The sequence below is a fragment of the Zootermopsis nevadensis genome, unplaced genomic scaffold (genome assembly GCF_977971745.1).
Source record: "Zootermopsis nevadensis isolate Lab colony 2312 unplaced genomic scaffold, Znev_1.0 Znev_ptg000007l, whole genome shotgun sequence".
NCBI lineage: Eukaryota > Metazoa > Arthropoda > Insecta > Blattodea > Termopsidae > Zootermopsis > Zootermopsis nevadensis.
Window position 1 is genome coordinate 4,862,178 of NW_028259139.1, and position 25,527 is coordinate 4,887,704.

The 25,527-nt window shown below is 45.0% G+C and overlaps 1 protein-coding gene across 7 annotated transcripts in view; it reads left to right on the forward strand.

The window, feature by feature from the left end:
• The window catches only part of LOC110830707 (tyrosine-protein phosphatase non-receptor type 13), a 162,667-nt gene that overhangs the window by 53,230 nt on the left and 83,910 nt on the right, over positions 1 to 25,527 (forward strand). For all 7 annotated transcript variants that reach the window (XR_015533901.1, XR_015533902.1, XM_087344038.1 and 4 more), the window contains one exon: positions 6,683 to 6,810. Coding sequence is in view for 5 of the 7 variants with exons in the window: in XM_087344038.1 (XP_087200164.1) it covers positions 6,684 to 6,810 (127 nt within the window). In the remaining 2 variants the exon portion in view is untranslated. The remainder of the gene's footprint in view (positions 1 to 6,682; positions 6,811 to 25,527) is intronic.

Genomic DNA, 25,527 nt, shown 5'->3' on the forward strand with positions numbered 1-25,527 from the left:
TGAGAAGGCAGGCGTTTCGGCTAATGTACGGCCAAATATATGCTCTGACGATGATCGCAGTACAGGGCGTCATATATATGAAACTATCAGCGTTCTAGGACACGCGTCTTCTCTCTTGGTTTTATTCGCGCTGTTCAAGGAACGTGCAAAATATTGTTGTTATCTCTGTTGCAAATGAAACAGTTTTCTAGTCTTCGTAAGCTCGGGCTGGCTGTTCCATCAACGTCGTTCCGCCGGCACTGATTTGCTTTGTCCGAAGGGCAAACTTTCGAAGTCAAAGTTCACGGTTTCGGTAAGCTGGCGTGAGCGCTGTGCTGTCGAAGTGCGCCGAAGTCGTGCTTTGAGATTAAAACAGAACTTGCCTGAAAAATTTGTGGAAACTTTTGATGGATGGTTCTTCGAGTGTGTAAAGCAACACCAGAAGTTTCTTTGACGTTGTCCGTTGCTTGATGCACGCCCACAAAACTGCGTGGATCTCGCTGCACCCGATTATTTGGCTACTGGCTGATAGATCTTTCTGTCAACTCATTTATTTTAAATTTTAAGGCGAACACAGAGAATGCAGCGTTACTGTGAAATTCGACAGATGTTAACATTTACTTACCAGTATTTCCTGCCTCAAAGGTTAATTGTCATCCGGCACGTAGGCCTATCGTTTAATTATAATCCCTAGAACCAAGAACAGCTTGTTCATGTAGTCTCGTCGCCGAAAGAAACTACGCAGTTTTTTCCCATCTTCTGTCATCATCAGTTCACAAAGTTCAGCAAACCTCTTCAGCGGGACATGAAGTCAGGCAACACTTTTTTCTTTTTGCCCACGTTTGTAACCTTTATCCTTTGGCCTCCGTTCCGAAACAGATATCGTTGGTCTTTCCTTCATTTTTCCGCTGTCATTTGTTTTCAAGGTTCAAAGAAAATCACCAGGACAGTTTTTTTTCCCAGCCTTCGTCCATGTAGTTTCCTCGCCGAGACAAACACCTTTGGTCTTGGCGCTGTTCTTCTGTCGTGCTTAGTTTCCGAGCCAGAGAAACCATCTTCACCGCGACTCGAACCTAGGACAGATTTTTTTTCAGGTGTTGTGGCCGTTGCTCCTGTGGTCAACGCGCCGAAATAAGCGGCTTTGATCTTGGCGCCGTTTCTCTGTTGTGGTTAGCTTCCCTGCTACAGGAAACGACGTCATCGGGAAACTCAGGGCAAATTTTTGGAGTTTTGACCTTCCTAAAATCTCTCTCCTGGTCTCATCTCAAGGAGTAGGTGTTGCCAAGTCTGATGAAAATTGGTCCCTCCGTTGCCAAGTGAACACCTACATTTCCAGTTTTATATTTAAGGTTATCCATCGCGTTTGATATAGAACCCGGGACATTTCGAATTGTATTCCAATACGCAAACGATTGGACACTGCTTCAAAAGGCCTCTGTTCGATTCCTACTGTCGCCACTAATATGAATATATTAACACATGTGTCCCAAAACTGACAGTGACCCAGAGGAGGGGGCAGAGTTATCTTTTGAAGCGTCGTGAAGGTCAGAGCCCTCTTGAGGACCTTCACACAATCATGTATACAGTTAAAAATTTAATGTGTTTCCCTTTAGATCAAGAAGGGATAAACCGATCTGCACCAAACTTTGTATACTTATTCCTTGAGACAAGGAATGGGAAATGTCTTCGTTATAACTCCTGACAAATTTGGCTTGAGTTCGATTCCCTGTGAGGGTCTTTCTGTAACCCGTAAACTAAGCACACTAGAAGACAGACGCCAATACCGAAGTTGTTTGTTTCGGCGAAGAGATTACATAAGCTTAGGTCACAAACCAGAAAGTTGTCCTTAGTTCGATTCCTGGTGTCATACTGAATATATTTGTCGAATGATCAGGCCCTGGTGGTCTTTGCGGTAATAAACACAGGTAATAAAAGCACGCGTTAGTCGAATTTCCCCGCAGTGATAGTGCGGGCACTCTGCTGGTATTGGTATAAGGAATATACCATTACTGAGCTACGCGAGCTATTATGTGCTAACATCACTCACTGGCCGTACCAGAATTCTTAATGCAATACACTCATCATTTAAATATTACTCACACTTCACCTATTATTACTCGGTCCTCTGCAGCCACTGTCTCATGGTTATTATCCCAGTAGGCCTCATACACCGGCCCCTCGTCCATCGCGGTGAATGCGTCCCTGAAAACTTACGCGTTCGGCCAAACCGTGTTGTACGAACTTAATGTTGTATGTGATCAAGTGGGATAAGGAACGCGGCCGTGGAAAGTCGAAGTAAATAAACAAGATCATCTCAAGGAGACTGTAATGATGATTTATTTTCGAACAAATTGTGAAATGTAATAGCATCACAGGAAAGTTAAGCATTGAAATAACATATCAAAGTAAGACTTGAGGTTCTCACAGCAGTGAGTATGAAGATTTCCGTCTTCTGGGTTGTTGCGCTGTGTAGTCTGGTCGATGTTAACCAACGTTTCGGAGGTCATACTGCCTCCATCATCAGGGCGATGAGTATGAAGATTTCCGTCTTCTGGGTTGTTGCGCTGTGTAGTCTGGTCGATGTTAACCAACGTTTCAGAGGTCATACTGCCTCCGTCATCAGGGCGATCATCGCCCTGATGACGTTGGTTAACATCGACCAGACTACACAGCGCAACAACCCAGAAGACGGAAAGCTTTAACATATCAAAGTTATCAGCTGCTACTACGCTCATATTACAGGCACAATTATCTGGATTCTTCATTTCCTAGTCGGTTATAATGGCCACACAGTTTTTCTTTCCTTCATTATCACTTCTACGTTTACGTTTTGATGCCATGATTCTGCCCGGGGTAGAATCATAAACAACGCGGCACACGTTACCACGGTAACAGCGTAAGAGGGTTACTTGCAGTGTGAGGGACGAGAGAGCTGGTGAAAGACGCGGGATGCCGGTCGAGCCGAATATACTTCGCGGTGCCGAATAAGACAAACCAAGTTAGAAGTACGAACCCAGACGAAAAAGCTGAACCGTCTTCAGATTTTTAAACAGCGTTGGTATTTTTCACGTGCTAACACAGCGTGTTTGGCAGACAGTGTATAATCGAACCTCCGGTCTTCGGTATAAAATTGTCTAAATTTATTCTGAGGCGTGTAATGGAGTCCGCGTTGAACGAGGCGATGTTGAAAATAATTGTTTGCCTGCTGTTTAATAGCAGTCGCAGTCTGCTGGCGGTCTTCCGGCTTCGACCAAGTCACGAAGTTGGGCAGGCCACATGGTCGGAGTAATTGGCATAACACTGAATGCCGTTTTGCCATGAATTTGATCGGCACGCGGCAGAAATATGTCGACCATTCATGAGTGTACGATAATACGCTTCGATATTGATACATGCGATATGTTTAAAATGGCTGTGATGCTTTGAGGTCAGTTTGCACTGAATTGCTCGCATTCCTTCGTTTATTTTAGTCGGAGTCTTCGTTTTGCGACGTGTGTGAGATCTGAGATGCCGATTTCGGCTTCCTGGGGGGGGGGGGGGGGTGTAACCCAATGCGGACTGGTTGGTAGATACTAACGTTTCGCAGGATGTTGATGCTTCTATCTTCAGGGCTACCTACAAGTGCACACACGGCTTTATAAAGCAGGTCATGAATTCTCTTGATGGTCTTATCAGAGTTCTGAGTGCTTGAAGCCTGGCGTCGGTAATGTGCAATTTAGTTACCAGTTCATAACGCCGAGGAAAGAAGAAGAAGCAAAGGGCTGTGACGTGTTTTTGAAGGAGGAGACGAAAAGGATTCAAAGGTGAGGACAAAATTTACCGAACGCTTTCCTCAGAATTTGTACTTACTGAAATATATTTTATTCATTTTATTCTTGGGAGAGCAACAAGTGTTCGAAAACCAAGTGAGAGGTGAAAATGTTTGGACTTGAACGATGAGCGAGTGGCGTTGTGGTGTCAGCAGGTCAAAGTGTGGCTGCTCTGTAGGACACAAGGAATACTCGCGGGATTTTTATGGGAAATCTCATGTGCTAGGTTTCTGCTAGTCTCATTTCTGTACCCGCTTCAGCACTTCACTCCAGCTTCGTATCAGGGAATCCCGGGTTCAATTCTCGGCCCGGAGACAGGCTATCCTCGCAAGGATTTTGGTGGTTTTCCTCAGTCGTTCGAGGCAAATACCAGAATAGTGCGTTAAATTAGTCAACGACCGCTTCCTTTCATATCCTTTCCGATTCATAATTCACTGTCATTCTCTCATTTGACGCTATATAGACTGGGTTGTTTAAAAAACTTCTGTAAATAAATAAATTCAGTCCGGAAGTGAATCTCGCCAGCGAATCTCAAGGAATTTCTTCGAACCAAACTTTGTTTGTAGTTTAAGTGTATCTGTATCGGACAATGTGTAATTACCCTAATAATAGCGCGGTTGTCCAGTGGTAATGTAAACGTTACATCTGGTGTGCAGGAAATGGTTTAAATTTGTCCTTTGCGAAGTTTTGCTGTGATGAGGATCATCTGTTGACACTCGTTGATGAACCCTGCAGTTGAGTCTCATGAAACTCATTTTGCTTCCGAACATCGCTTTCTGAGGCCACAGCTCCAGGAAAAAGCACGGAGTCTCTGTTTGTTGCCATGGCGATCGTCCGGATAGCAGCAGAGTCACCGTCTGTCCGCCGGAGTGTTGTTGACCCACTGAAGGAGACGTCTCCTTTTACTTCATGAGGCGAATTCCTTCTTGAAGGGGGCTCAGTCGTAATATTAAGATGGCCACATCGTCCTTAAAAAATTTCGCAGCTTATATATATATAAGCTGCGAAATTTTTTCTGTTGTTCCAATATATATATATATATATATATATATATATTGGAACAACAGAACGAGAGTGAAAGTAAATGTGTTTACGCTTAAACTACGAGCGGAGTAGATCCGGGTAATGCCTGCGGCTTTCATTTCAAAGTGCTCCTTTCCCTGCCCCTATACTTAAGCACGTAACGACTAGAATACACAAGAGTGCTTTGGTTTACCTGTTTGTGTGGGTGCGAACCTTGGTCTCTTAGCCGAAAGCGGATGACGAAAACTGAGAGTGTTTGAGAGCAGCATCTGGACCTAAGAGTAATGGTGTAACAGGTGGCTGGAGAAAACCGCGTAATATGGAGAGGTTTGTAATTTGTACCCTACATCAAGTGTTTTTGGGATATGAAATCTAGGATGAGATGGGCAGGGCATATGGCACGCAAAAGAAGGCGTGAGAAGGGCGGACGACTTGAAGGGAAGAGACCATTTGGAAATCTGATGGCTGCGGGTTGTAGTAACGGGGTTATTATAGGAACAGGGTGTCAGAGCGTGATCTGCGCTGGCCTCAGGGTAACGTTCAGTGGTGGGGTTTTGTGAACACGGAAATGAGCCTTTGAGTTCTACGAAAGACAGAGGATTTCCTGCCGATTTGAATGAAGCAGTATTATTAAGTTCTGAAGAGGTCTGTTCCGTGGAGTTACTGAGTACGAGCTGAGGATATTCTGTCGCTTTGCAGAAGAGTGGGGAGATACTTGACGGTGACTCTCTTCTGGGTTATAGCGCCGTGTAGTCTGATAGATGTTTTCCAACGTTTCAGAGGTCCTTGCCGCCTCCATCATCAGGGCCGTGCCGATGGAGGCTTAAAGGACCTCTGAAGCGTCTTTGAACTTTTACCAGACGACACGGCGCAACAGCCCAGAAAACAGTCGTCTTCAGACTCACCGACGTGAAAACCTCAAATCCTATATAAACTAAAAATGTCCGAAGAAATGAGGACAGGGCAGGTTCAGACCTGTCCTGATCAGAAGTTGGGGTTTCGTTGAACACGCAATGTCGATGTGACTGTACATGATCCCACGCAGGTCGCGTCATGTAACCTTCTCGCGCCAGTCCGTCGGTTGTCTTTCAACAGCAGAAGTACAAGGGCGTCTTTTTAACAAGTGCAACGACTGTTCATTGTCGAACGCCGCCTGGCACCTCGTTCTTACTTGACTCTTGCCAGAATGAGTTTTGAAATGCGTTTCCCGATTCTCCTGTGGCAAACAATTCGACAATATCTCGACTGGTGAAGCATTTCCGTGTCACGGGAAGTCTTTGACGGGCTACATCGAACGTGAAGAAAAGAGCGAATGCACGCGTCGCTGAACTCGGTGGACATTTGCGGCACTTAACTTTGCTTTATTGTATTTTTCGGACTTCAATGTAGTTTGCTTCTTGACGAATAGAACATGTGTCACGGATGGGTTGAGTTACTTTTTGATCACCCTGTAGAACTCCGTAACTGTGCTTAAATGTTTGTATGGTTCATTTCTTCCTGTCTGCTGTAGGTGGGACTAAAATCGGGGCTGGCCGACTAGGGGACTTGCCTTTGATACCGCTGATGCATTTGAAAGTCCTTTGGTCGCCCTACTAAAATGAATGCCCGTCAAGAACACCTTCGAAATTTCAGTGTACTCCAAGGAATACATCTTTTCGGTCCTCTTATGTAATCAAGCTCTGTAGTTTATATCTGCAAAAGGATTTTTGATTTAGTGTGTTTGTACGAACGTTTAAAAAGGAGACTGCTTTGCAAGATGTCGCTTGCCGAACAACAGATTGGTATGTGCATTCAGTGGACCGTAAGGCCGCCGAGAAAACTTTTCTCATTCATACAGTTTTGCAAAGGTGTGTAATCGTGTATGTTGACAGGATGGCGGCGAGGACGGCGGTGACGGTGGCCGACGTCCTGCGGCTGCGAGATGCTGGTCTCAGCGCGTCTGAAACTTGGTCCCTGCTGTGCCAGGCCACCCAGGGCCTGCAAGACCTCTTCTTATCCCGTGAGTTCGCTGGCTTGCCCAGATACTGTGCATTATGAATACCTTCTTTGATCATATTTAAAGTCAGGGACTTAACCTGACCATCCGAAGTGCTGTCGGCGTTAATTTCGAAATTCAGATCCGAGTGTAAGTTTTGAGCTTCCTACTTCAAACTTTGTTATATGTGTTATTTTCCTTTAAGTGCTTTCAGAAGCAGGTAAAATATCTAGTTTATGTTCGCCATATCAGTATTTTATTTATCAGTTTTGCCTCTCTTTCCCTTGAATTACTCTCTTGCTTCTCGTTATACTCTCACTTGAAGATCATCGCCAGGTTTGTTTCGGGGTTTTGTAGCTCAGTGGATGAAACCAATCGTCACCCACACGCCAAGCTGTTTGCCGATTACATCGTCGAATACCCTTCGTCCGTCCCTGCCTGAAGATCGGTGAGCCAAGGAAGATTAAAACTACCATATCAGGGCAATACAATAAAGAGTGGCGAGGTGCGGCAAGGGTGTATCAATCACTCGTACGTGGCGCCAGGAACTGTACAGTTCATCCTTGCAGAAGCACTACCTTCCATCGAGGGTATGTGTCGGCTGGAATATCACACAGTCCAGTGCATATCGCTGGAGAATGTGGCATGTCAGGCAGTTGCAATAAATTCCAGAATTCGTTTCCAGACGTTGACTAGGGACCGGCGCTAGACAACGGGAGAAAGGGGGCGGATGGAAATTTACGCCGTGAAACTGCACAGTGCGAAGCATCGTGAATATTAGCGGGGGGGGGGGGAACCACACTGGGGAGAATTAGGTGGTCGGGCATGTAGCACGCAAGATATATGAGAATGGACACAAAATATTAGGCGGAAAATCTGCAGGGGAACCCAAGCGAAAGATAAGAAATGCGCGTTGGAGTGAAAAACGTCCGAAGAAACCAGTAGGCTTACGAAAAAGGAGACAAATTACTGAAGAGAGGCAAACAGACTGCGTTAGTCCGAAGTCTGTCTTGCCGAGTGATTACGCCTATTTGCCATCAAATGTGCCGCCGACTCCTCGCACTGCAGTCTTCACTTGACACGCGTCAAACATTTGCATAAGATAACATCGATAATTACAAAGCCGCTAACGGGTACTCGCTAATTATTTTCTTCTGTTTCTCCTTTCTATTTTTGACGCGTATTGTATTGTTTTACACTGTTTCTCGTATTTTTTATCCGCTCTGTTTTTGACGTCCCAGGAGACCGCCTAGCCTAGTTTTCCCAGTGATTAATTCAGCTGTACCGACTGGATTCTGCGCCATAGGCCGCTTAATCCAAGCAAAGTTTCATTAGACGTAGGAAGCGAGAGGAACGCAGGTGCGCGCATGGTTAAATGAAATGTTTTAATGTCTGAACTTAAATTATGGGATTGTGTCCATTGTCTGCTCGTGTAGCTCAGGTATCGCGGTGGATACGTTAAAAGGGCTTATGCTCTCGTGGCATAACAAGCGTGGAGTGAGGAGAACGCAGAACATCTAAAAGCTAACGACGTATGGGTGCAAAGTGGTCGTTAAGTAGACAGAGAAAGGAGATTGATTAGTTGTTTCCTGGACAAGGCCTTCTTCAGGGTAGGCTATTTTACCTGCTGGTGTTTTTATGGCTTCGAATGATGTGATAAGAGCTGCATGAATTACACACAGATAAGGATTTGGAGGGAAGCTGCTGTGGGCTAATTGAAAGACCCGTCCCGGTAATCGCTCTACGAAGCTTCGGAATGAGAACCATGCGTCCTGGTTTCTGTGGCCTTGCGGCCCTTGCGTGCGAGAGTAAACTTTATATCTCAGTGGTTACAGTTGTCGTTCGTTCGTTCGTTCGTAGTTCATTTGTGTGAGTCGATCCTGCGTTTCTCCTTCGCAGTCTGTTAGAAAATCGTTCCCTCAGGCTTGCCTTTCGCAGTCATAACTTGTGACTCCTCGTTTCCCGCTTTATTCCGCAATCTTCCGAGAAGCCGTCGCCGCCGTCTTTTGAAAAGCTGAAGCATATTAGAACATTCCTTTTCAGTTTCCTCTTTTCAGAGCTAGCAGAACACAAAAGGTGTCAGCGATTTGGAAACGTTTGATATTGAGGCTAGAAGATAAATCGATTCTAACGACTACAGGAATTGGTACTGATGTGTCATGAAACGGAAACGCATGGCGTGAAATATGTTTGTAGGTGTGGTTGCTAATGTCTGTCGTACGCAGGGCTCAGGGCACAGTGAGTGAGTGATCTGCTGTCCAGGGCCCGGCGAGAGGAAATATCCTAGATATTTCGTTAATGTTCTCTGCCTCTCATTTTTTTTATTTGACCACTGACGTCGAACACTAAATTTGTAACTGGTGTTTGTATGAAGGGCTTTGTCAACGCGACGCTGACGTGTTTGGACGTAGGAAAAACGTGGGATCAGAAATGACAGTTCTCTGTTTGTTTTATTCACCGCTGGTCGAATGGTCAGTGCTTCGTTTCGTTTCCGCTGTTTCATGTTATGCCAAAAGCTGCAGATAGTAGTAGTTCACCTCTCCACTGTGCAAGATCATGTTCGCATTTATGCAAGTTCACTGGATGCCCGTGTAAAATAACGTGGCGTCAGCAGAAGTGCTCGTAGCTGTTGCCTTCCCGGTGAGTGAAATATCGCCCTTGTTGGAAAAGGAGGAGACAAATAGATCTGTTTTCCATAAGGAACTGGATTACGAAGAAGAATCGGCTTGTAGCGCGCCTGAGCATATGACGGCGTTGGCGTCAGAACGTGGAGAAATAAATAAGAATGACGCGGGGATGTGAAACCGACCTGCCTGTGGCTGGCACAGATCAATAAATGACACTTGTGCCTCTCTTGTTCGACTTCGTAATTTTGTTCACTTCCTGGCTGCACACGAATTTCGCCGTCTTCCAACGCCATTCGCGCTGAAATGTTTAATGTTAACTTCTTTCATGTCTTCACTTATCACTTATTTTGTGAACGTTGACAATTCAGAAACTTTATTAACAGAACAAATTACGTTTTTTTCAATCAGCTTGTCAGTAATACCAGCGGGGAAAAAAGAAACAGCTGATTGTATGCTTCAGTAAACTGGAGAGTCAAATAGTTCACATTCTTCAAGGCCTTATTGAAGTTAGTTCAAGTCAAGTGATAGGTCGAACTGGTTCCTGTCATACTTGAAACTTGAAACAGTCCTTTCAGTATACTTGAAAAAAGTTCGCGTCAGTCGAGTCCTTTCAAGTTTCTGCTTTCTAAGAACCTGACCCGTATGACCGAGGTGCAGTACACGTAGCTGAAAAATAAACGCTCATTTATCGGTATGCAAGTAAAAATTTCGTATGCAACACCGGCTTACCTCAGTCGGTAAAGTGACTGGCTACGGACCGGACGACCGGGGTTCGATCCCCGACGGGGACACAGAATTTTTCCTCTAGCCTCTGCGTCCAGACCGGTCCTGGGACCCACCCGGCCTCCTGTCCAATGGGAACCGGGGTAAAGCGCGGCCGGGGCGTGACGCTGACCACACACCTCCATCTAGTGCCGAGGTCAAGGAAGAGAGGAGCTATACCTCCTCTCTCTCTCTCCCCCCCCCTCCCCAAGCGGTTACATGGCGTGACACAAATTGCTAGATACTTTGAACACCGCTCTGTGCGCGAAGCTGGCTCCGCAACTCCATCTAGCGCCCAGGTTAAGAATGCGTTAAATTCGACGTCCCTCGTACGTCTTCATGGTGACCGTCTCAGACGTCTGAAAACGTTTTCCGACGTTTCAGAGGTGCTTGCTGCCTTTATTGTCAGGACAGTCGTCGTCCTGGTGATGGACAATAAGTAGAATGACAAAAATGTAAGACTCTTAAGTAGCTTTCATGCTACCTGGCCATTCCGTACAGCGACCAGGCCGTGCCGAGGGCACATATCTACGGAACTGACGCAGCGGGCGTGTAATCTGACCCAAGCGGTAGCTTCGCTGTCGCACCAAGTGCTGCCGAAATTCCAACCTCGGAACTCCCCAGACCTGTTTCCAACAGCGCGTCAGGAGTGTAGCGAGAGCAAACCTGTGTATGATCCACGCGCAGTGGTGAGGCGGCGTCCAGTCGTGTGTCTGCTCAGGTTTGGCGCCATGCAGTCGGCTAGTTCCATCCTGTGATGTGTTGGCCGTGGCGGACACGCGCAAGTCAAAATGCACCTTTGAAATGCACGTTACAAGGTAGGCCTCGCAGACTGATCAGCCATGGCAATCCCAGACCATTGTTGCATTGCGGGAGGAGGGGCATATAGGCATAGGAAGACGCGTCCTTCTGTTTAACCAAGCTCCACGTCGAGCACGTGTATGGCGAATGGACGCGTAGCTCCACGCGTTTTTAACCTCGCCACGAGATGGGGGTGATTGGTTTCACAACGCGGCCACTTTTCCCGCTCAGAAGGGAAGCCGGTTTCTTGCCTCAGAGTCGATCTGGACGTTGTGGTAAACAGAAATCTCTTGCCCTGCCGGGAATGGAACCCCGATCGTCCCGTGTGATGTCTCCCTGTCCCTGGTGTTGCCAGGCATACCAGAAGTACCACATTAATGTATGGCCCGTTCCATCAAACTCGATCGCGTTGTACCTCGTGTGAGAGGCGCTTCTGGGGCATAAAATCCATACGAAGACAATCTGTTTAAGTGCTGTGCTTCAGCATCTGGGCTGCATGTAATTGCGTTACAGTTTGTCCGCTCAAGATGCGAGTTTCGGAAACTCCAGTCTGTCGGGACTGTGAAAATTTTACGCTCGCAGACAAAATGTTTAGGATACTTTGATTTCGCAAGCAAAAGTTGCAGCAAAATCTCTTGAGGCCTGGGTAGACATCCTGGTTTAACAACTATGCTGGGTTGAACGTTAATAAGACGATGTAGACGTATTCTCCTACGGCAATAATATTAACTGTGTTTTTACTAATTATGTAACATCTTTACCCTGTGAAGCCGAAGCTCGTATATAAAGAATTTATTCCGTACCGCTAAGAAAACACCGCACTTTACAATCACAGCTATCATGTGGTTAATGCCGCGTGAGGACAACTGGCTCAGAAAGTGTGTTTCGTACCAAAAGGTACAAAATATTTTCAAATTCGTCTTGTTTCGTAGCTCCCAATTCGGTCACCATATGGCAGCGCCTCAGTGTCTACTTCACGACTTTCCTCCTCCGTTGTTTCGCTATCACCGCTCGTAGGATATTGAAAGTACGTTTTGAGGCCTTTGTTTCGCACTGGGACACGTGTGCCAGCGGGGGTGGTGATTACGTGCAAAATAACGTTGCCGTGGCAACAAGTGTGCGAGCAGCTGTCTCTCTGTGGTAACAGACGCCTTGTCACAATGACGTGCCTGGTAGACCTTTTTGTGTTAATACGTATCGGGAGGATAAAATCTGATCAGAGTCCCGTTTTGGAGATGTCCCTTAACCTAAAATAAAGCAATTTGAGGATTGTGAGGAAAGCTGTCGTCAGGAATTTGGGCTGAATGGTTTCTCGAGTGCATAAATTGACGTACGTGAAGCTAAATACATTTTCGTGGTCCGGCATATTCATTACGCAGTTTCGAGCTTGTAGCTTAATTCCCGTAATGAATTATTTCCCGTGGTGTAGGCGGAATGGGGAATTGTGTTCGGGTTCGCAATTGTGGAACTGAGTGAGCTAAGCCGAACGATGACACTCGCTGTAACCGTGTGTGCTGCGGCTCACAGCCTGCTGACTGTATCGACTGGTCGGTACAATGACCGGGACCAAACTGTGCGCTTCGCCTACTCGACGGACATGGGACCTGAGTGCTGCAGGGCCTCCAAAGCATTGTCACTGGGAATCATTTTTGTCGTGTGGGAAGTATTTTCTTCGTTACGTGCTATCCTAGCCAACCCCTCTGATTCCCTTGCTTTTACTTCTAACGGACGTCTAACGCACGTATTCGTCCCGACTACCGTAAATGGGAAGAGGTCATGCCACCTCCACGGTTTTCGGAGACTTCTTATCCATGTGAAGAGTTTTGATCAGATGTTGTCTTCATGGTCCATGGTACTTGTGACGGCCGCAGAATAATTTGATATTGGTTTAGGTACAGTTTCTTGTCCAGGGTTCGTTCTCATTTTATGCAGGACCGGAGTCTGTGAAGATTATCAACGACTTGAATCTTCTCTGTTTATTGGGCCTTTTGTTCTCAAGTTATTTTACTACATGTGCAAATGGCCCTTATACTAGAAACGCTTAATCATTCCACATTGTGTTCAAATCGCGATATTAAATTTTGCAGATTTGCAAGTTTCGTGCGCCTCACAAACACGTGGATAATTTATGATTTGTGTAATGTATTGCGTTACAGTGGGCGGGACTCCGTTATCTTTTTGATTCTGCGTAATGGAATGTCTTGGAGTACGTTAGGAATGCAGATTGCTCGCTTTTGCTGCATTCATCAACAGAGATCATATGCGTCGCTGACAGCAAAATCTGCACTCTGGTTGGCCACGATTCTTTGAGTTGCAGAGAGTGTAATGTCAGTTGCCTGTGCGTTCACGTTGAACACTCGTAATGACAGAAAATTATTTTTAAGGAATAAGGCTGAGCTTTGCTGTAACCCTTCTGGCAGTGACGGTGCGATGCAGGAATATTTCGCGTTTGGGGCTGTCGGGTTTCCGGTCGGTGGCCCCGCCCTCTACGTTTTGTGCTGCGTCCGTTGGGAAGTCTGGATGCACCGTGACCCCGTGACTTTGTCTAAGCATTTTTTAAGCAGGCTACCCGGTGGCACACGGTGTTTCCGCGCTGCAGTTCAGATCAGTCCTCTTGATCCTATGCGTCGCTGACAGCAAAATCTGCACTCTGGTTGGCCACGATTCTTTGAGTTGCAGAGAGTGTAATGTTTTGTTGTTCCCATTCCATTGCTTCACATAGTCTGATTTAATTTCCGTGAACGTATTTCCATCGCCTCCCCACCTCTTCTACAAAACGCTCTTCCTGCTGTTAGTGTATTAATTCTATCGTCTTCGCAGTCGCTGATCCGACACTTGGAATTTTAAATAAGTTTTTAATCCGCGTTTCTAAATGTTAACGTCCCCCAACCCTCGCTGCTCAAGTACTTCGATACAAGGGAAGTGCTTGTTTTGAAAAGACGATAAAGAAGTTTTATGTGTTTTGATTCTGTCCACTCTTTGAATTGCAGTTGTTAAGCCCGTCGGTGTCTGTCTGTCCGTCGGTTAGTTTCTGGTCACAAGACGATTTCTAGAAATGGCACAAATATTGCAGCAAGGTTACAGGAACAGCTGAACCCGACCCAGTGTTACCAACACTGCGTGACGGAGCGCCACGGCTTCTGAAGTGACGACTCCGGTGACGTAACATGTCACCAGCCACGTGGGGTAACAGTGCAACAGTTTGTAATCACGAGCGTTAGGTATTTCAAGTTAGTAAAAACCGGACTATAGAGTGTGATTAAGTTACGGGTGAGTTGCAAAGTGGATTTGCTAACTCAGAGGCGGAAGACAGACGCATCATAAGAATGGCAGCCTACGGAAATGACGCGCATTGCGTAATAGGAGGGAAAATTGTTTTCTAAGTGCCTCTGTTTCAGAACGCCGTTGTAACTGTGATGTGGCTGTCCTTAGAAAGATTTAGGAAGAATGTAAATGTTAGTGTGAAATTTGGTAATGTGGCGTGGATCTGCGTGGTAAACAAAATGAATCCGATTCGTGAAAATAGTCGTGGGAATGGAGGTACATTCCACTGTTTTTTTTAACATCGAGGTGAGTGGTCGTATTCACGCTCCGACCGCTTTACCCGCGGGGAAGCCGCAGAGAGTCACTGAAAGAGCCTAAGAGGCGTTCTGACTGACTGAGCTGTTCACATCGGCATAAGAAGAATCGCGGATTTATCTGTTCAGGTCTGGTGGTGTTGGTGGAAATAGTGTGCCATCACCGGAACCTGTAGACAGAAGATTGTCGGGGCTGAAATGGGCTCTCAGAAACGAATCGCAGGGCAGAAAAATGTGACAGCCACATTCGGGTTGGTGTGGGATCGCGACGAAGATAGATCGACGTCTTGCAACACAGAACAAACTGTGTACGTGAAATAGAACCTAATGCAGCGTTGCAGAGTGGAGACCCAGATCTGGAACGGACTCTGAAGGCTTCTTCGAGAGCAGTGATCTTTCATGTCGAAACAGGCAGCTTTCATATTACCTAACCTTAGAAGGCGACAAGATTGGAAAGGCGAACTTTGACGGCGTTCATCTGTGACACCTGCTCCTTGTAGCTACAACGGGTGAATGTACAATGTCTCGTGAAAGTTCGCGGCACACCTGAAGCTTTTGTCGTGCACTTTTGTTGCGGAACGTTGCTTTATACAAACAAATTATACAGTTTTAAGCAAATGTTGCTAACAACAAACGGACTAGGGTTTTTGTAAGAGGTGTGAGACAGTGGAGCAGCTCCTTCGCCGTCGGCGTCAGTGCTTATGAGACGAAGTTCGGTGTCGTCGCCAAGCGCAGATTGTTTTTCGGTCAGCGACGGACATCGCTGAGATAATCCAAGTCCAAATCCTCATCCTCGTGTCTTTTTGGCTGTCAGAAGTGTCGTGTGGTATTGACTTCAACCAGCTGACAAACTTCTGAGAATCAGAAAATAAACTGCTGCATCCTCTTCCTCCCATTAAAGCACCGAGTCCCCTGACGTGTTCCGAGACTAAAGAATTTGACTCCATCTTCTTCTTGGTCGCCCAATGTCCCGTCTTCCAGCAGCCTGACATAAGTATGTTTGCGACGGCAGGCGCTCATGACTCGTCCTCTGTGCACGATCGTGGCATTTAGTTTGGTAATCTCGTTTTCCCTCCACAATTCATTTTGTGTTCAATTCTTTTATTACATCTTCACTTCTCGTCGCATTTTATCTCTCAGTCAAGCCGAGAAATCCCATTTCCGATGATTGTATTCCCCCTTTGTCTTATTCTCTCAAAACCCACGTTTCGCTCCCACAGGCTTCGAAATGATGTTATGCAATCGTGGTTTTTATTTCTTTCCCAAATATCTCTTAATGCACCCATTTAACTTATTGCATTCTCGCGCACTGTCTGCTAGGTCCATATTCATTTTGTACATTGATATATGACGTCCCAAGTGCTGAAATGAACTTGCTTGTTCAGTCAAGACATCAACTGTGAATACACATCTCCCCTCTTCTCGAATTCCCTCCTTCCACTGCCACTGCTTACTTTTATTACTAGAAAGTCTCGTGTTAAGTAATTTTAATATTTTATTTAGTTTTGTAACATCTGTCGCCCCCACATCGCGAAAGACAAGCAGCCGAGCACGTCTCGTGAGTAATAATAAAAAAGTAACAAATAATCGGATAACATGTCACAATGAAGAAGAAAAGTCTACATATTAAAACAATTTCCCACTCGGATTACTAATATAAAAGCATAATTATACTCCTGGTGTGATTGTGATGAACATGGATCATATTTAACTATTCGATTATAATGTAATTATTAATTTTCCTCATTAGACGCTTCAGGGAAAAATAATTCAGATTTCTGTCTTCTGGGTTGTTGCGCTGTGTAGTCTGGTCGATGTTTACCAACGTTTCAGAGGTCATACTGCCTCCGTCATCAGGGCGATGAGTATGAAGATTTCTGTCTTCTGGGTTGTTGCGCTGTGTAGTCTGGTCGATGTTAACCAACGTTTCAGAGGTCATACTGCCTCCGTCATCAGGGCGATTCTTAGTATGAAGATTTCTGTCTTCTGGGTTGTTGCGCTGTGTAGTCTGGTCGATGTTAACCAACGTTTCAGAGGTCATACTGCCTCCGCCATCAGGGCGATTCTTAGTATGAAGATTTCTGTCTTCTGGGTTGTTGCGCTGTGTAGTCTGGTCGATGTTTACCAACGTTTCGGAGGTCATACTGCCTCCGTCATCAGGGCGATGAAGATTTCTGTCTTCTGGGTTGTTGCGCTGTGTAGTCTGGTCGATGTTAACCAACGTTTCAGAGGTCATACTGCCTCCGTCATCAGGGCGATGAGTATGAAGATTTCTGTCTTCTGGGTTGTTGCGCTGTGTAGTCTGGTCGATGTTAACCAACGTTTCAGAGGTCATACTGCCTCCGTCATCAGAGTATGAAGATTTCTGGCTTCTGGGTTGTTGCGCTGTGTAGTCTGGTCGATGTTAACCAACGTTTCAGAGGTCATACTGCCTCCGTAATCAGGGCGATGACCTCTGAAACGTTGGTTAACATCGACCAGACTACACAGCGCAACAACCCAGAAGACAGAAATCTTCATACTCATCGCCCTGATGACGGAGGCAGTATGACCTCTGAAACGTTGGTAAACATCGACCAGACTACACAGCGCAACAACCCAGAAGACAGAAATCTTCATACTCACCGCTGTGAGAACCTAAAGTCTTACAAAAATAATTCAGTTACACGTGCCCTCAGATATAATTTCATTCTTAATTATATCTGTAGAACCTTAGCAAATGCTGGAAATGTGTTGTTCTGCACACATTCCTGGCACTACCTTAAAACCTTTACTTTCATGTATTGACATTTAAATTTCCTTTTCTGCAGTTTACTGGGGTACTTAGAAAATACAACTCTGTGACGCTTGTTCAAATGAAACCCATTTGGGGTTATTCTTTCCAAAAGAGTAGAAGCCACTAAAAGCAATTCCTGTGGGTACTGAGACAGGCATCCCATTGATATTCCTTCTGATGGATTCTGTCTGTAAAGAATTTAATGGGCAACTGATAGAACCACTGCATCACAAGGACTTTGACATCCAACCCAAATCTGTGGTCTTTTAATGCTTTTATGAGGGGGGATGAACATGTGGAAGTTGCAGAGTGACAGGTCTGGGCTGTATGGGGGATGCACATGTTTTGCAGCTTGTTTGTAACGTGGAGCGTTCTCAGATCCTGATATGGAGTGCTGGTCAAATATATCGAATAAGATATCGCGGGCAGCCGACAAGGGGTGGTCCTCTGGCTTAGGGTCTGGGCGTAAGCTAACAACTCCAACTGTAAAAACGCAGCATGTTACGAAATGGATGTACTGCGACTAGACCTGGTCGTAGAGATGAGGATAATATTAAAATTGATGGAAGGGAAATTGGGTTTTGGGTGTGGATTGGATTCATCTGACTAGTGTATGGACCGGTGACGGGCTGTTGTGAATACGATAATGAACTTGCTGGTTCCGTAAAAGCAGGCGAATTTCTTGAGTGGCTTCTCAGTTCCATGCAGTTCGTCGGCGGTGCAGCTTTTGTCAACGGATTTCAAAGTAATCTGACACTGTTGAGGTCGTGAATGCCTCCCGTCGACGGCGTCCGCCTGCTAATGAGATTACACTTCGCAGAACGAAATGCCACGTCGGTTTCTTTCATTCCATTTCTTGCTCCGTCGCTGTCGCATCCAAATATGGATTCCTTTTTGATGCAGCTTTTCATCCTATTTAATTTATCCTACACACGTTACAGCCAAGTTGGGGTTTTGTTTAATTGAATGCAAATGTGGAATGGCTTGAGGCACATCTCGCGCTGCGTAATTCTCAGTGAGTTTGAGTCTATGCTTATGCAAATGGTCTCCATTGAAGTCCGTTTCTCTGAACGCAAATACCAGATTCATAACCAAGGACTTTCTGGCCTCTGGGCTGTGCGGTTGGAGGCCGTCTAGATTTTTGGTGATTAGCTGATTGTTTGTGTGTGATTGTATGTTTACCCCCCTCCCCAATCTACATTATAGTTTATCAATTAGCTTCTCAAAAATAATTTGTTTGTTTGTATGTTATCTATTACGCTCTTATTTCTCCGCAGAACAGAGTTTTAATCTGTTCTTAATAGCGTACAATGCAACGTTTAATTTTTGCTATGAATTTCGTTCCTCCTATCCTGGGAGTCGGTTCTTCCATGCCTGAAATTTGGTCGCGGGTGGCGTGTTTTGTGTTCGGCTGTGTTCCGTCTTAAGTTGAGTTTGTGTGATCTGTTAAACATCAGGATCGTCAACAGGAAGGATGCACTTGGCGTCTTCAGCCGCAGTTGTAGAAGACAGTCCACGGATTTTAGCTTACATAAACCCTGCCCAAAGTGTGGTTCGCGAGCCCACCGGGGTTCGTGGAACGCTTCAGGGATTTCGCGAAGAAACAATCCATGATGGCGGCTGTTTCAGTTGTGACAGACTTAGGTTATGATATGAGGACTTTACCTTTCCTGCTTGCTTGCTTACTTTTTCGTTCTTTGCTGGATTGTAAAATTTGAAATGGCGACAATTAAACCAAATTTCTTTGCCTTTGGGAAGAGAAATTATTTTCGCAATACCCTGTAACGCGTTTTATGACGGTCTGTACGTTGTGCCGGGTGTCAGAAAGGGACATCGCAGAATTCATCACGAATAACCATTGCATTCTCTGTACATTTTCAAAAGGTCTGTAGACCGCTTAGTATTCGATCGCCTTCAGCCTAGCACAGTTTAGTTCTGCAGTGTGAAATGTATTGTTTGCCAAGTAGGATTTGAGATTTTCACTGCGGTGAGTCCGAAGATGGCGGTGTTGTGGGTTGTAGCACCGTGTAGTCTGGCTGCGAGGACCTCTGAAAAAGTGGGAAACGTCTTCCACAGCGGCGCTGCAACCCAGGAGACGGCCACCTTCATATTCTTTTCTGGTTTCCTGTTCTAAGTGCACTGCCTCCATTTAATTCTAATTGCGATTTCCTTATTCTTATCGTAATAATGGATGAGTACGTGGCTGAAGACAGGCAGTGATCCGTCATGTCCGGAACTTGCAGAATCGTGATCGATGGGATCAGATACGAGACGTTACTTGGAAGGCAGAGGCCAAGAACGGGAAATACGACGACTCTTACATGAAGTCGTCTTTACGTGCAATGGTTATCAGGAGTGTCCAGAACCGCGGTGTGTAATTTGTGGCGCTGTAGTCGCAAACAGAAGTCTGAAACCTTCTCCACTTCGCCGACATTTGGATCTATGCACCCCTCTCAAACGGAATGAGAAGATAAATCCTCTCCATGTTTTCAGGCGAAAGGCAACTTCGCCGATTTTGTATCGACAACATGAAATTACAATGAAAACACATATATTTATTTGTACAGTCTATACACAAACGTTTGAAGTTTAATGGTGTTGTAAAAATTATATAATATTAAAACATTTGTTGTGTAAAATATTATATTAGCGCTCTTAATCGTAAATACGATTTTACATTATATTTTTTAGCGCTTTTATTAAAACGACATGTTTCGACGGGTAATACCGTCGTCTTCAGGTTTTTACCAATTTAAAATATTTTAAAAACTATTAGATACTTGATGCAATACACTATAATGATCCGTAGTTCTGTTTGTGGCTTTCCATTTTCATGGTAAGTTGCTTATTTGTAGTCAGCGGATGTTGCATATCTGTTCTCTTGGTGTTTGTGGGATGTATCAGCGAGGATGCTGGTGTGGCCGCTAGAGAATTCTGTTTTGCCGTATGTCGACGATGTACTCGTTGCGTACGAAAAATATTTGAAGCGCTCTGCGGAGAAATGGCTAACCTCCAGAGAATGCTTCAATTTCAGTAACCGGGTTTTTTTTCGTAGATAATTAAAAGTTGTATTTTATCTGACAATTGTGGTTTCTAGTAGCGGCGAGAACGTTTTCGTCACAAATAAAGGGAGCGGGTTCGCAAGATTTTGAAATTCCGTAAAAGGAGCTTGAGGGATGAGAATGTTTGGGAGCCACTGACTTACGTGGACAGGCTCCCATGCCCAAATAATTCGCTTGGCTTTTGTTACAGCGTAGCTACTTCAGCTTCCGGATGTAACCGCAAGGTATCGTTGGCACGTAACACGGCGATGACAATCAGTCATTGCTCGTGCCGTTTCAACCGCATTTGCGGAGGCTTGGCTCTACTCTGATTTCGTGTTTATTACACGTACAAAACCAAAGTGTCTCACTGCTAGCTTGTTCCTGATGAGGGCACTGTTTGTTGTAAAGCAGAAACTGCATTTAATTGTGCGACTTGGTGGTAAATTTAGCAAAGAAGCCTATTTTTTTGTATTCTTCGCGATTAGTGCATCAAGTAAACCCAAAATGGAAGACCGTCTACGTCTGTCCGCATGTGTCATCTTCGAAGACTTTTACCGGATTTCGACAAAATTTAAAATGTGGGTCTGCACTAGGCATGTCGAGGGTAGTTAACCTCATATGCAATTTGAGGTTCTCAGGGCGACTGTGATATTCTGAGTTCTGAAGCCTTTTGGCTCTGTCAGCAGGAACAGAAATACCTCTTTGTTCTGGACACTTAATATGTAACGTTTTATTTTTGTAAGTTTCGATCCACTGGAGGCTTATATTTGAGAGACTGCAATGAAAATGGACTCCGACTCAAAATGACTCATAAAACGTTTTAACTCGCTCTTCGTGATTACGTACACACGAAATGCAATTTAAGAATTATCATATTCATTTACGTTTGACTGACAGTTTCAGCCAGTGACATTTTTGATGAAATAAATGCAGCTGTATCGAACGGTGTTTGGCCGGCAGGCGAGTCTCCTGCGAGTTAAATCTTTCTTCTGATGGGGATCTACCAACTTTTTTAAACTGCTCTCTGCATTTAACTGTACAGTGAATGGCACTCAAAGAAGATTTATCGGTGAGTGGTGTTTTAGTTCGGAATTGGTCGCCTAACGATGAACTTCTAAATGACTTCCCTAGTTCTATTTTTGCATCAGTCCTAAAGTTGTGGGGTAGAAACAGACGTTTCTTCTAAAGTTTTCAAGCAATTTAAGTTTAATTGATCCAGATGTTAATTTCCTCTGAATCTTTAGAAATTCAGACTCCTTCCATTTCTTGCTTTGAGATCAGATAACTTTGATTCAATATCTCGATTTAAAAACGGAGTTGGTTACTGATAGACTAATTGTTTTGGGCTGCTTGAAAGTAGTTCCTTACGTTGTAAATATTCCTGCAACGATCGCCACAAATCTTAGTAAGCATAAATAAGTCAAATAGTGATGACTTGAAAACAGGCGTGTTGCCAAATCCCAAAAGTCGTGTTCAGAAAATCACGTACTACGCCCCCTTTGATCCTTTACCTCCAAGTGAAGTGGTTCTGAAGGCTGCCTAATGGTGGAAAAACTTTTAAAACAGCCCCTAGCATAGACCACAATTGTATCTATAAAACTTTAACGTGCACATTGTGCCATCTGAAGCCGCTACTCAGATCTTGATAAGACATGCGCGTAAGACGCGTACCATTAGCGACAGGTATCAATCAAATCGACACTGGACAAAATGTTCTTTAATGCGCTGGAACTGGATGTGATTGTATTGTACGTCACCGATAACGACAAGCATTTTCAGTCGTCTCTACGTGGCGCTTTTGAACGTGCTACTGGTCGCATACCTTCAATCAGTTGGCCTTTCGATTTGGCTGTGGTAAAGATGAACGACGAAAAACTAATTTTATGATTTTAGAGTCCTTGACTTCTATATAACGTGTGTCACGAAGGCTACAATGACAACACGGAGTAATAAAAAGGAAAATCTGAGAAGGAACCGGAGAAGAATGGAAACAAGGAGATGAGTATCAGATCTTTATTGTGCAATATTCGTGCCCAATAAATATAACTCCGACTCACAGAACTCTAGCGTCATAATTCGGGTCATTCATAATCTCCCTTTATTTATTTGTCTGTACGTGGATTCTCATTAACTGTGATGAATTTTTCAGGAGTCTTAAACAGAAACACCATTTTATCTGTCTGATATGAAGAAAAACTTAAATTAATCTTTATGACATTTTCGAGGCCTCCGAAAGCAAAACAGAGATGAAACCTATACAGGGTGTATATAAAATACCTTTGAAACTTTACTCGTAAAATTTATGAAAAGACGCAGACACAATGTTTGAGCGTCATCTGCGAAAGACGCTGTCATTGTTTCACCGAGTTCCCTGTAGATGGTAGCACCCGTCGTTTTCCCACTGCACTGCATCCGTCTATGTCGCCATAAATCCCCAGGTGAAGGTACAGTGCGTGGTGTGGTTTGTCGAAACGAAGTATTACTTACAGGTTCGAAGACGTTTCGGAACAATGTATCACAAGATGGTACCACCAAGACCATCGGCACGTGCCTGGCACTAGAAAGGTACAGAGCGTCCACGTGTGTCTGACGAAAACGTCGAAAGGATACGCGGGACCTTTGTCCGCGTAAGTCGACACGTGAGTTTCAAATGGCGCATTACACGGAGGATCGCGTGTTACGAAAACGTTTTGTGTCTGCGTGCTTACAAGTTGCAGGCGGTGCAGGCAATTACGCCAGATGATAGGATAGCCTGTAAGGAATCCGCAGCGACCATGTTTGCAGCGAATTCCTGAGGAGAGGAGAATGATGTCCTCTGACGAGGCTGCATTCCACGTTTCAGGGGAGGTAAGCGAACAAAACGTACGCATCCGGGGATCAGAACACCCTCAAGCTACGGTGGAGCATATTAGAGACAGCTCCGAAGTTGATGTGTGGCGTGGCCTCGATTGAGCGGGCCCTTTTTCTTAGCCGAAGCGACTCTGACTCCCGGCAGTCAACCTGGACATGCCAGAAGACTTTGTCTACCCACAGTTACAAGAACTGTAGCCTGCCGTGGTCTTCCAGCAAGACGGCGCCAAGACCACCAACTGGAGCTCGATTGTGCGTGCATCTCTGATTCAGGGTTTTTCAAACCGATGGATTGGTCGTGCCGGTCCCATCTCTTGGCCGGCCAGATCACCGGATATCACACCCTGTGACCTACTTGCTATGGCGATCCGTGAAGACTGCGTGTGCCGAACTCCGGTGGCCGACATCAACGATTTGAAGGACAGAATTGCAGCTGCTGTTTAACGGTTGACATTGAGAGGCTGCAGCGTGCATGGATGGAGCGTGAATATCTTTTGTGCATTGCACGTGCTGCCTACATCGTCAGGCCGATCGATGACTCATAGTTTCGGTAATGAATACAGCAAGTACGTCTAAAACGTCGGTGAACTTCTACCGGACTACACAGCGCTACAACCCAGACGACAGCCATCAACGTCAAGAATGGTATGCGTGGCACTAAAAATGGAAGAAGTAATATACACTTACTACAGAAATGAAAATGGAACAAATCGGAAGGAATTATAAATAATTAATATTTAATAATTGGATGTGACACTGTCTTTATTCTAACCATAACGTTAGAACGTGTGTTTTTTAATAAAAATTCACAGCCTACCTGCTCCCTTGTGGGCGCACACATGTTGTAGAACGCTACAAGGGTGAGATTACCGATAATTGAAAGTTTTTTTTATTATTTTTTAGTTTCATCGCCTTCAATTTCGGGACCAGGGTAGGGTCTTAATAAATAGGATTTTAATGGGAGAGCTTATTCTCCGACTACCACACAACTTCGCATCCTCAGTACCTGGAAGAAGAGGGGAGTTAGAACGTTCGTTTTCCGCTTTTCAAAGCTTTGTCGAAATTGTAATTTGCGAAAATCTCCCCCCCCCCCATCGTAATTTATTTTCCGTAAGCTCCCGTATCAGAAGCAACAAACCTGTAAGGTAGAACTGAAAAGCTGTTTGTAGACTTAACCCTTTAAAGCCGAAGCTCGCCCAAGTAAACTTACTCGTGCTTATAAAGTTGAAATTGTGGGTGTGTGTGTTTGTTCGCTTTATCTCGAGAAAGGACTAATTGATTTGCGCTAAATTTGGCATGCTTGTTTGCTGAAGGCAGAAAGAGAACGTAGGAGGCTCATAACTCTGAAAATATGTCCTTTGTTCGATTCCCAGTGAGGGCGTTTCATGTAGCTCGGAAATTGGGCGTATAAGAACAATGGTAACCAAAGTTGGGTTCATCGTTCAATAATTATTTTTGTGTTGGAGAATTAGCCTTCAAACTGGGATTCGAGGTTCTCACCGCGGTGAGTCTCCTGGGTTGTAGAAGTTTACCGACGTGTCGGTCCTGATGATGAAGGCAGCAAGTACCTCTGAAACGTTGATGAACTTCTACCAGGCTACACGGCGCTGCAGCCCAGTTATCCTTCACCTTTTCTTTCGTGCAACGTTTTGTGAATCTTCTTCCAGTGAGAATGTTATCACTGATAAATCTTGATGGGTATGATCTTTGAACATTAAATTTACTATGAGTAAAATTTCACTCAGAGATGGTCCGGTGCCCTGTTGGACAGCGTGAATCAGCTTCAAACCGCATTTTACAAGCCAGAAACCCAGTTTTGATGTTTGCTTCCTTCGGTGGATGTTTCGTTGAGCCGATAAGAGTTCTAAACATTTCGGCTTTCGACCTTGAGAAGGTTGTGCGGTAGAAGGGATGGTGCAGACAATGAAAGGAGATAACGGATGAAGACGTGGGAAAAAGAAAAGAATATTGCCGTTGAATTTCGACGGGCCTTTCCCACCAGCACTCGTAAGAAGTGTAAGATTTCGGCCCCCCTGCTTGAAAGTTGCGTGCAGACTTTCTGCTCGTCTTGTTACGAATCCTCTACGCGGCGTCCTGGGGTAACTGAGTGCAGTGTTAAGGTTTTCATGAACTGGGGCCTGTATTGCACTTCGAACCTCGCTGCTCTGTGGACGGAGGGGTTACTTGTTTGTTTAGAACCCTGACAGCCAACACTCCGAATGCCTAAACGTGCCCATGATCGTCTGTGTGGTATTTACACTCTAATGCTAACTGTATAAATAGAAGTTTAATGCAAACTGGAG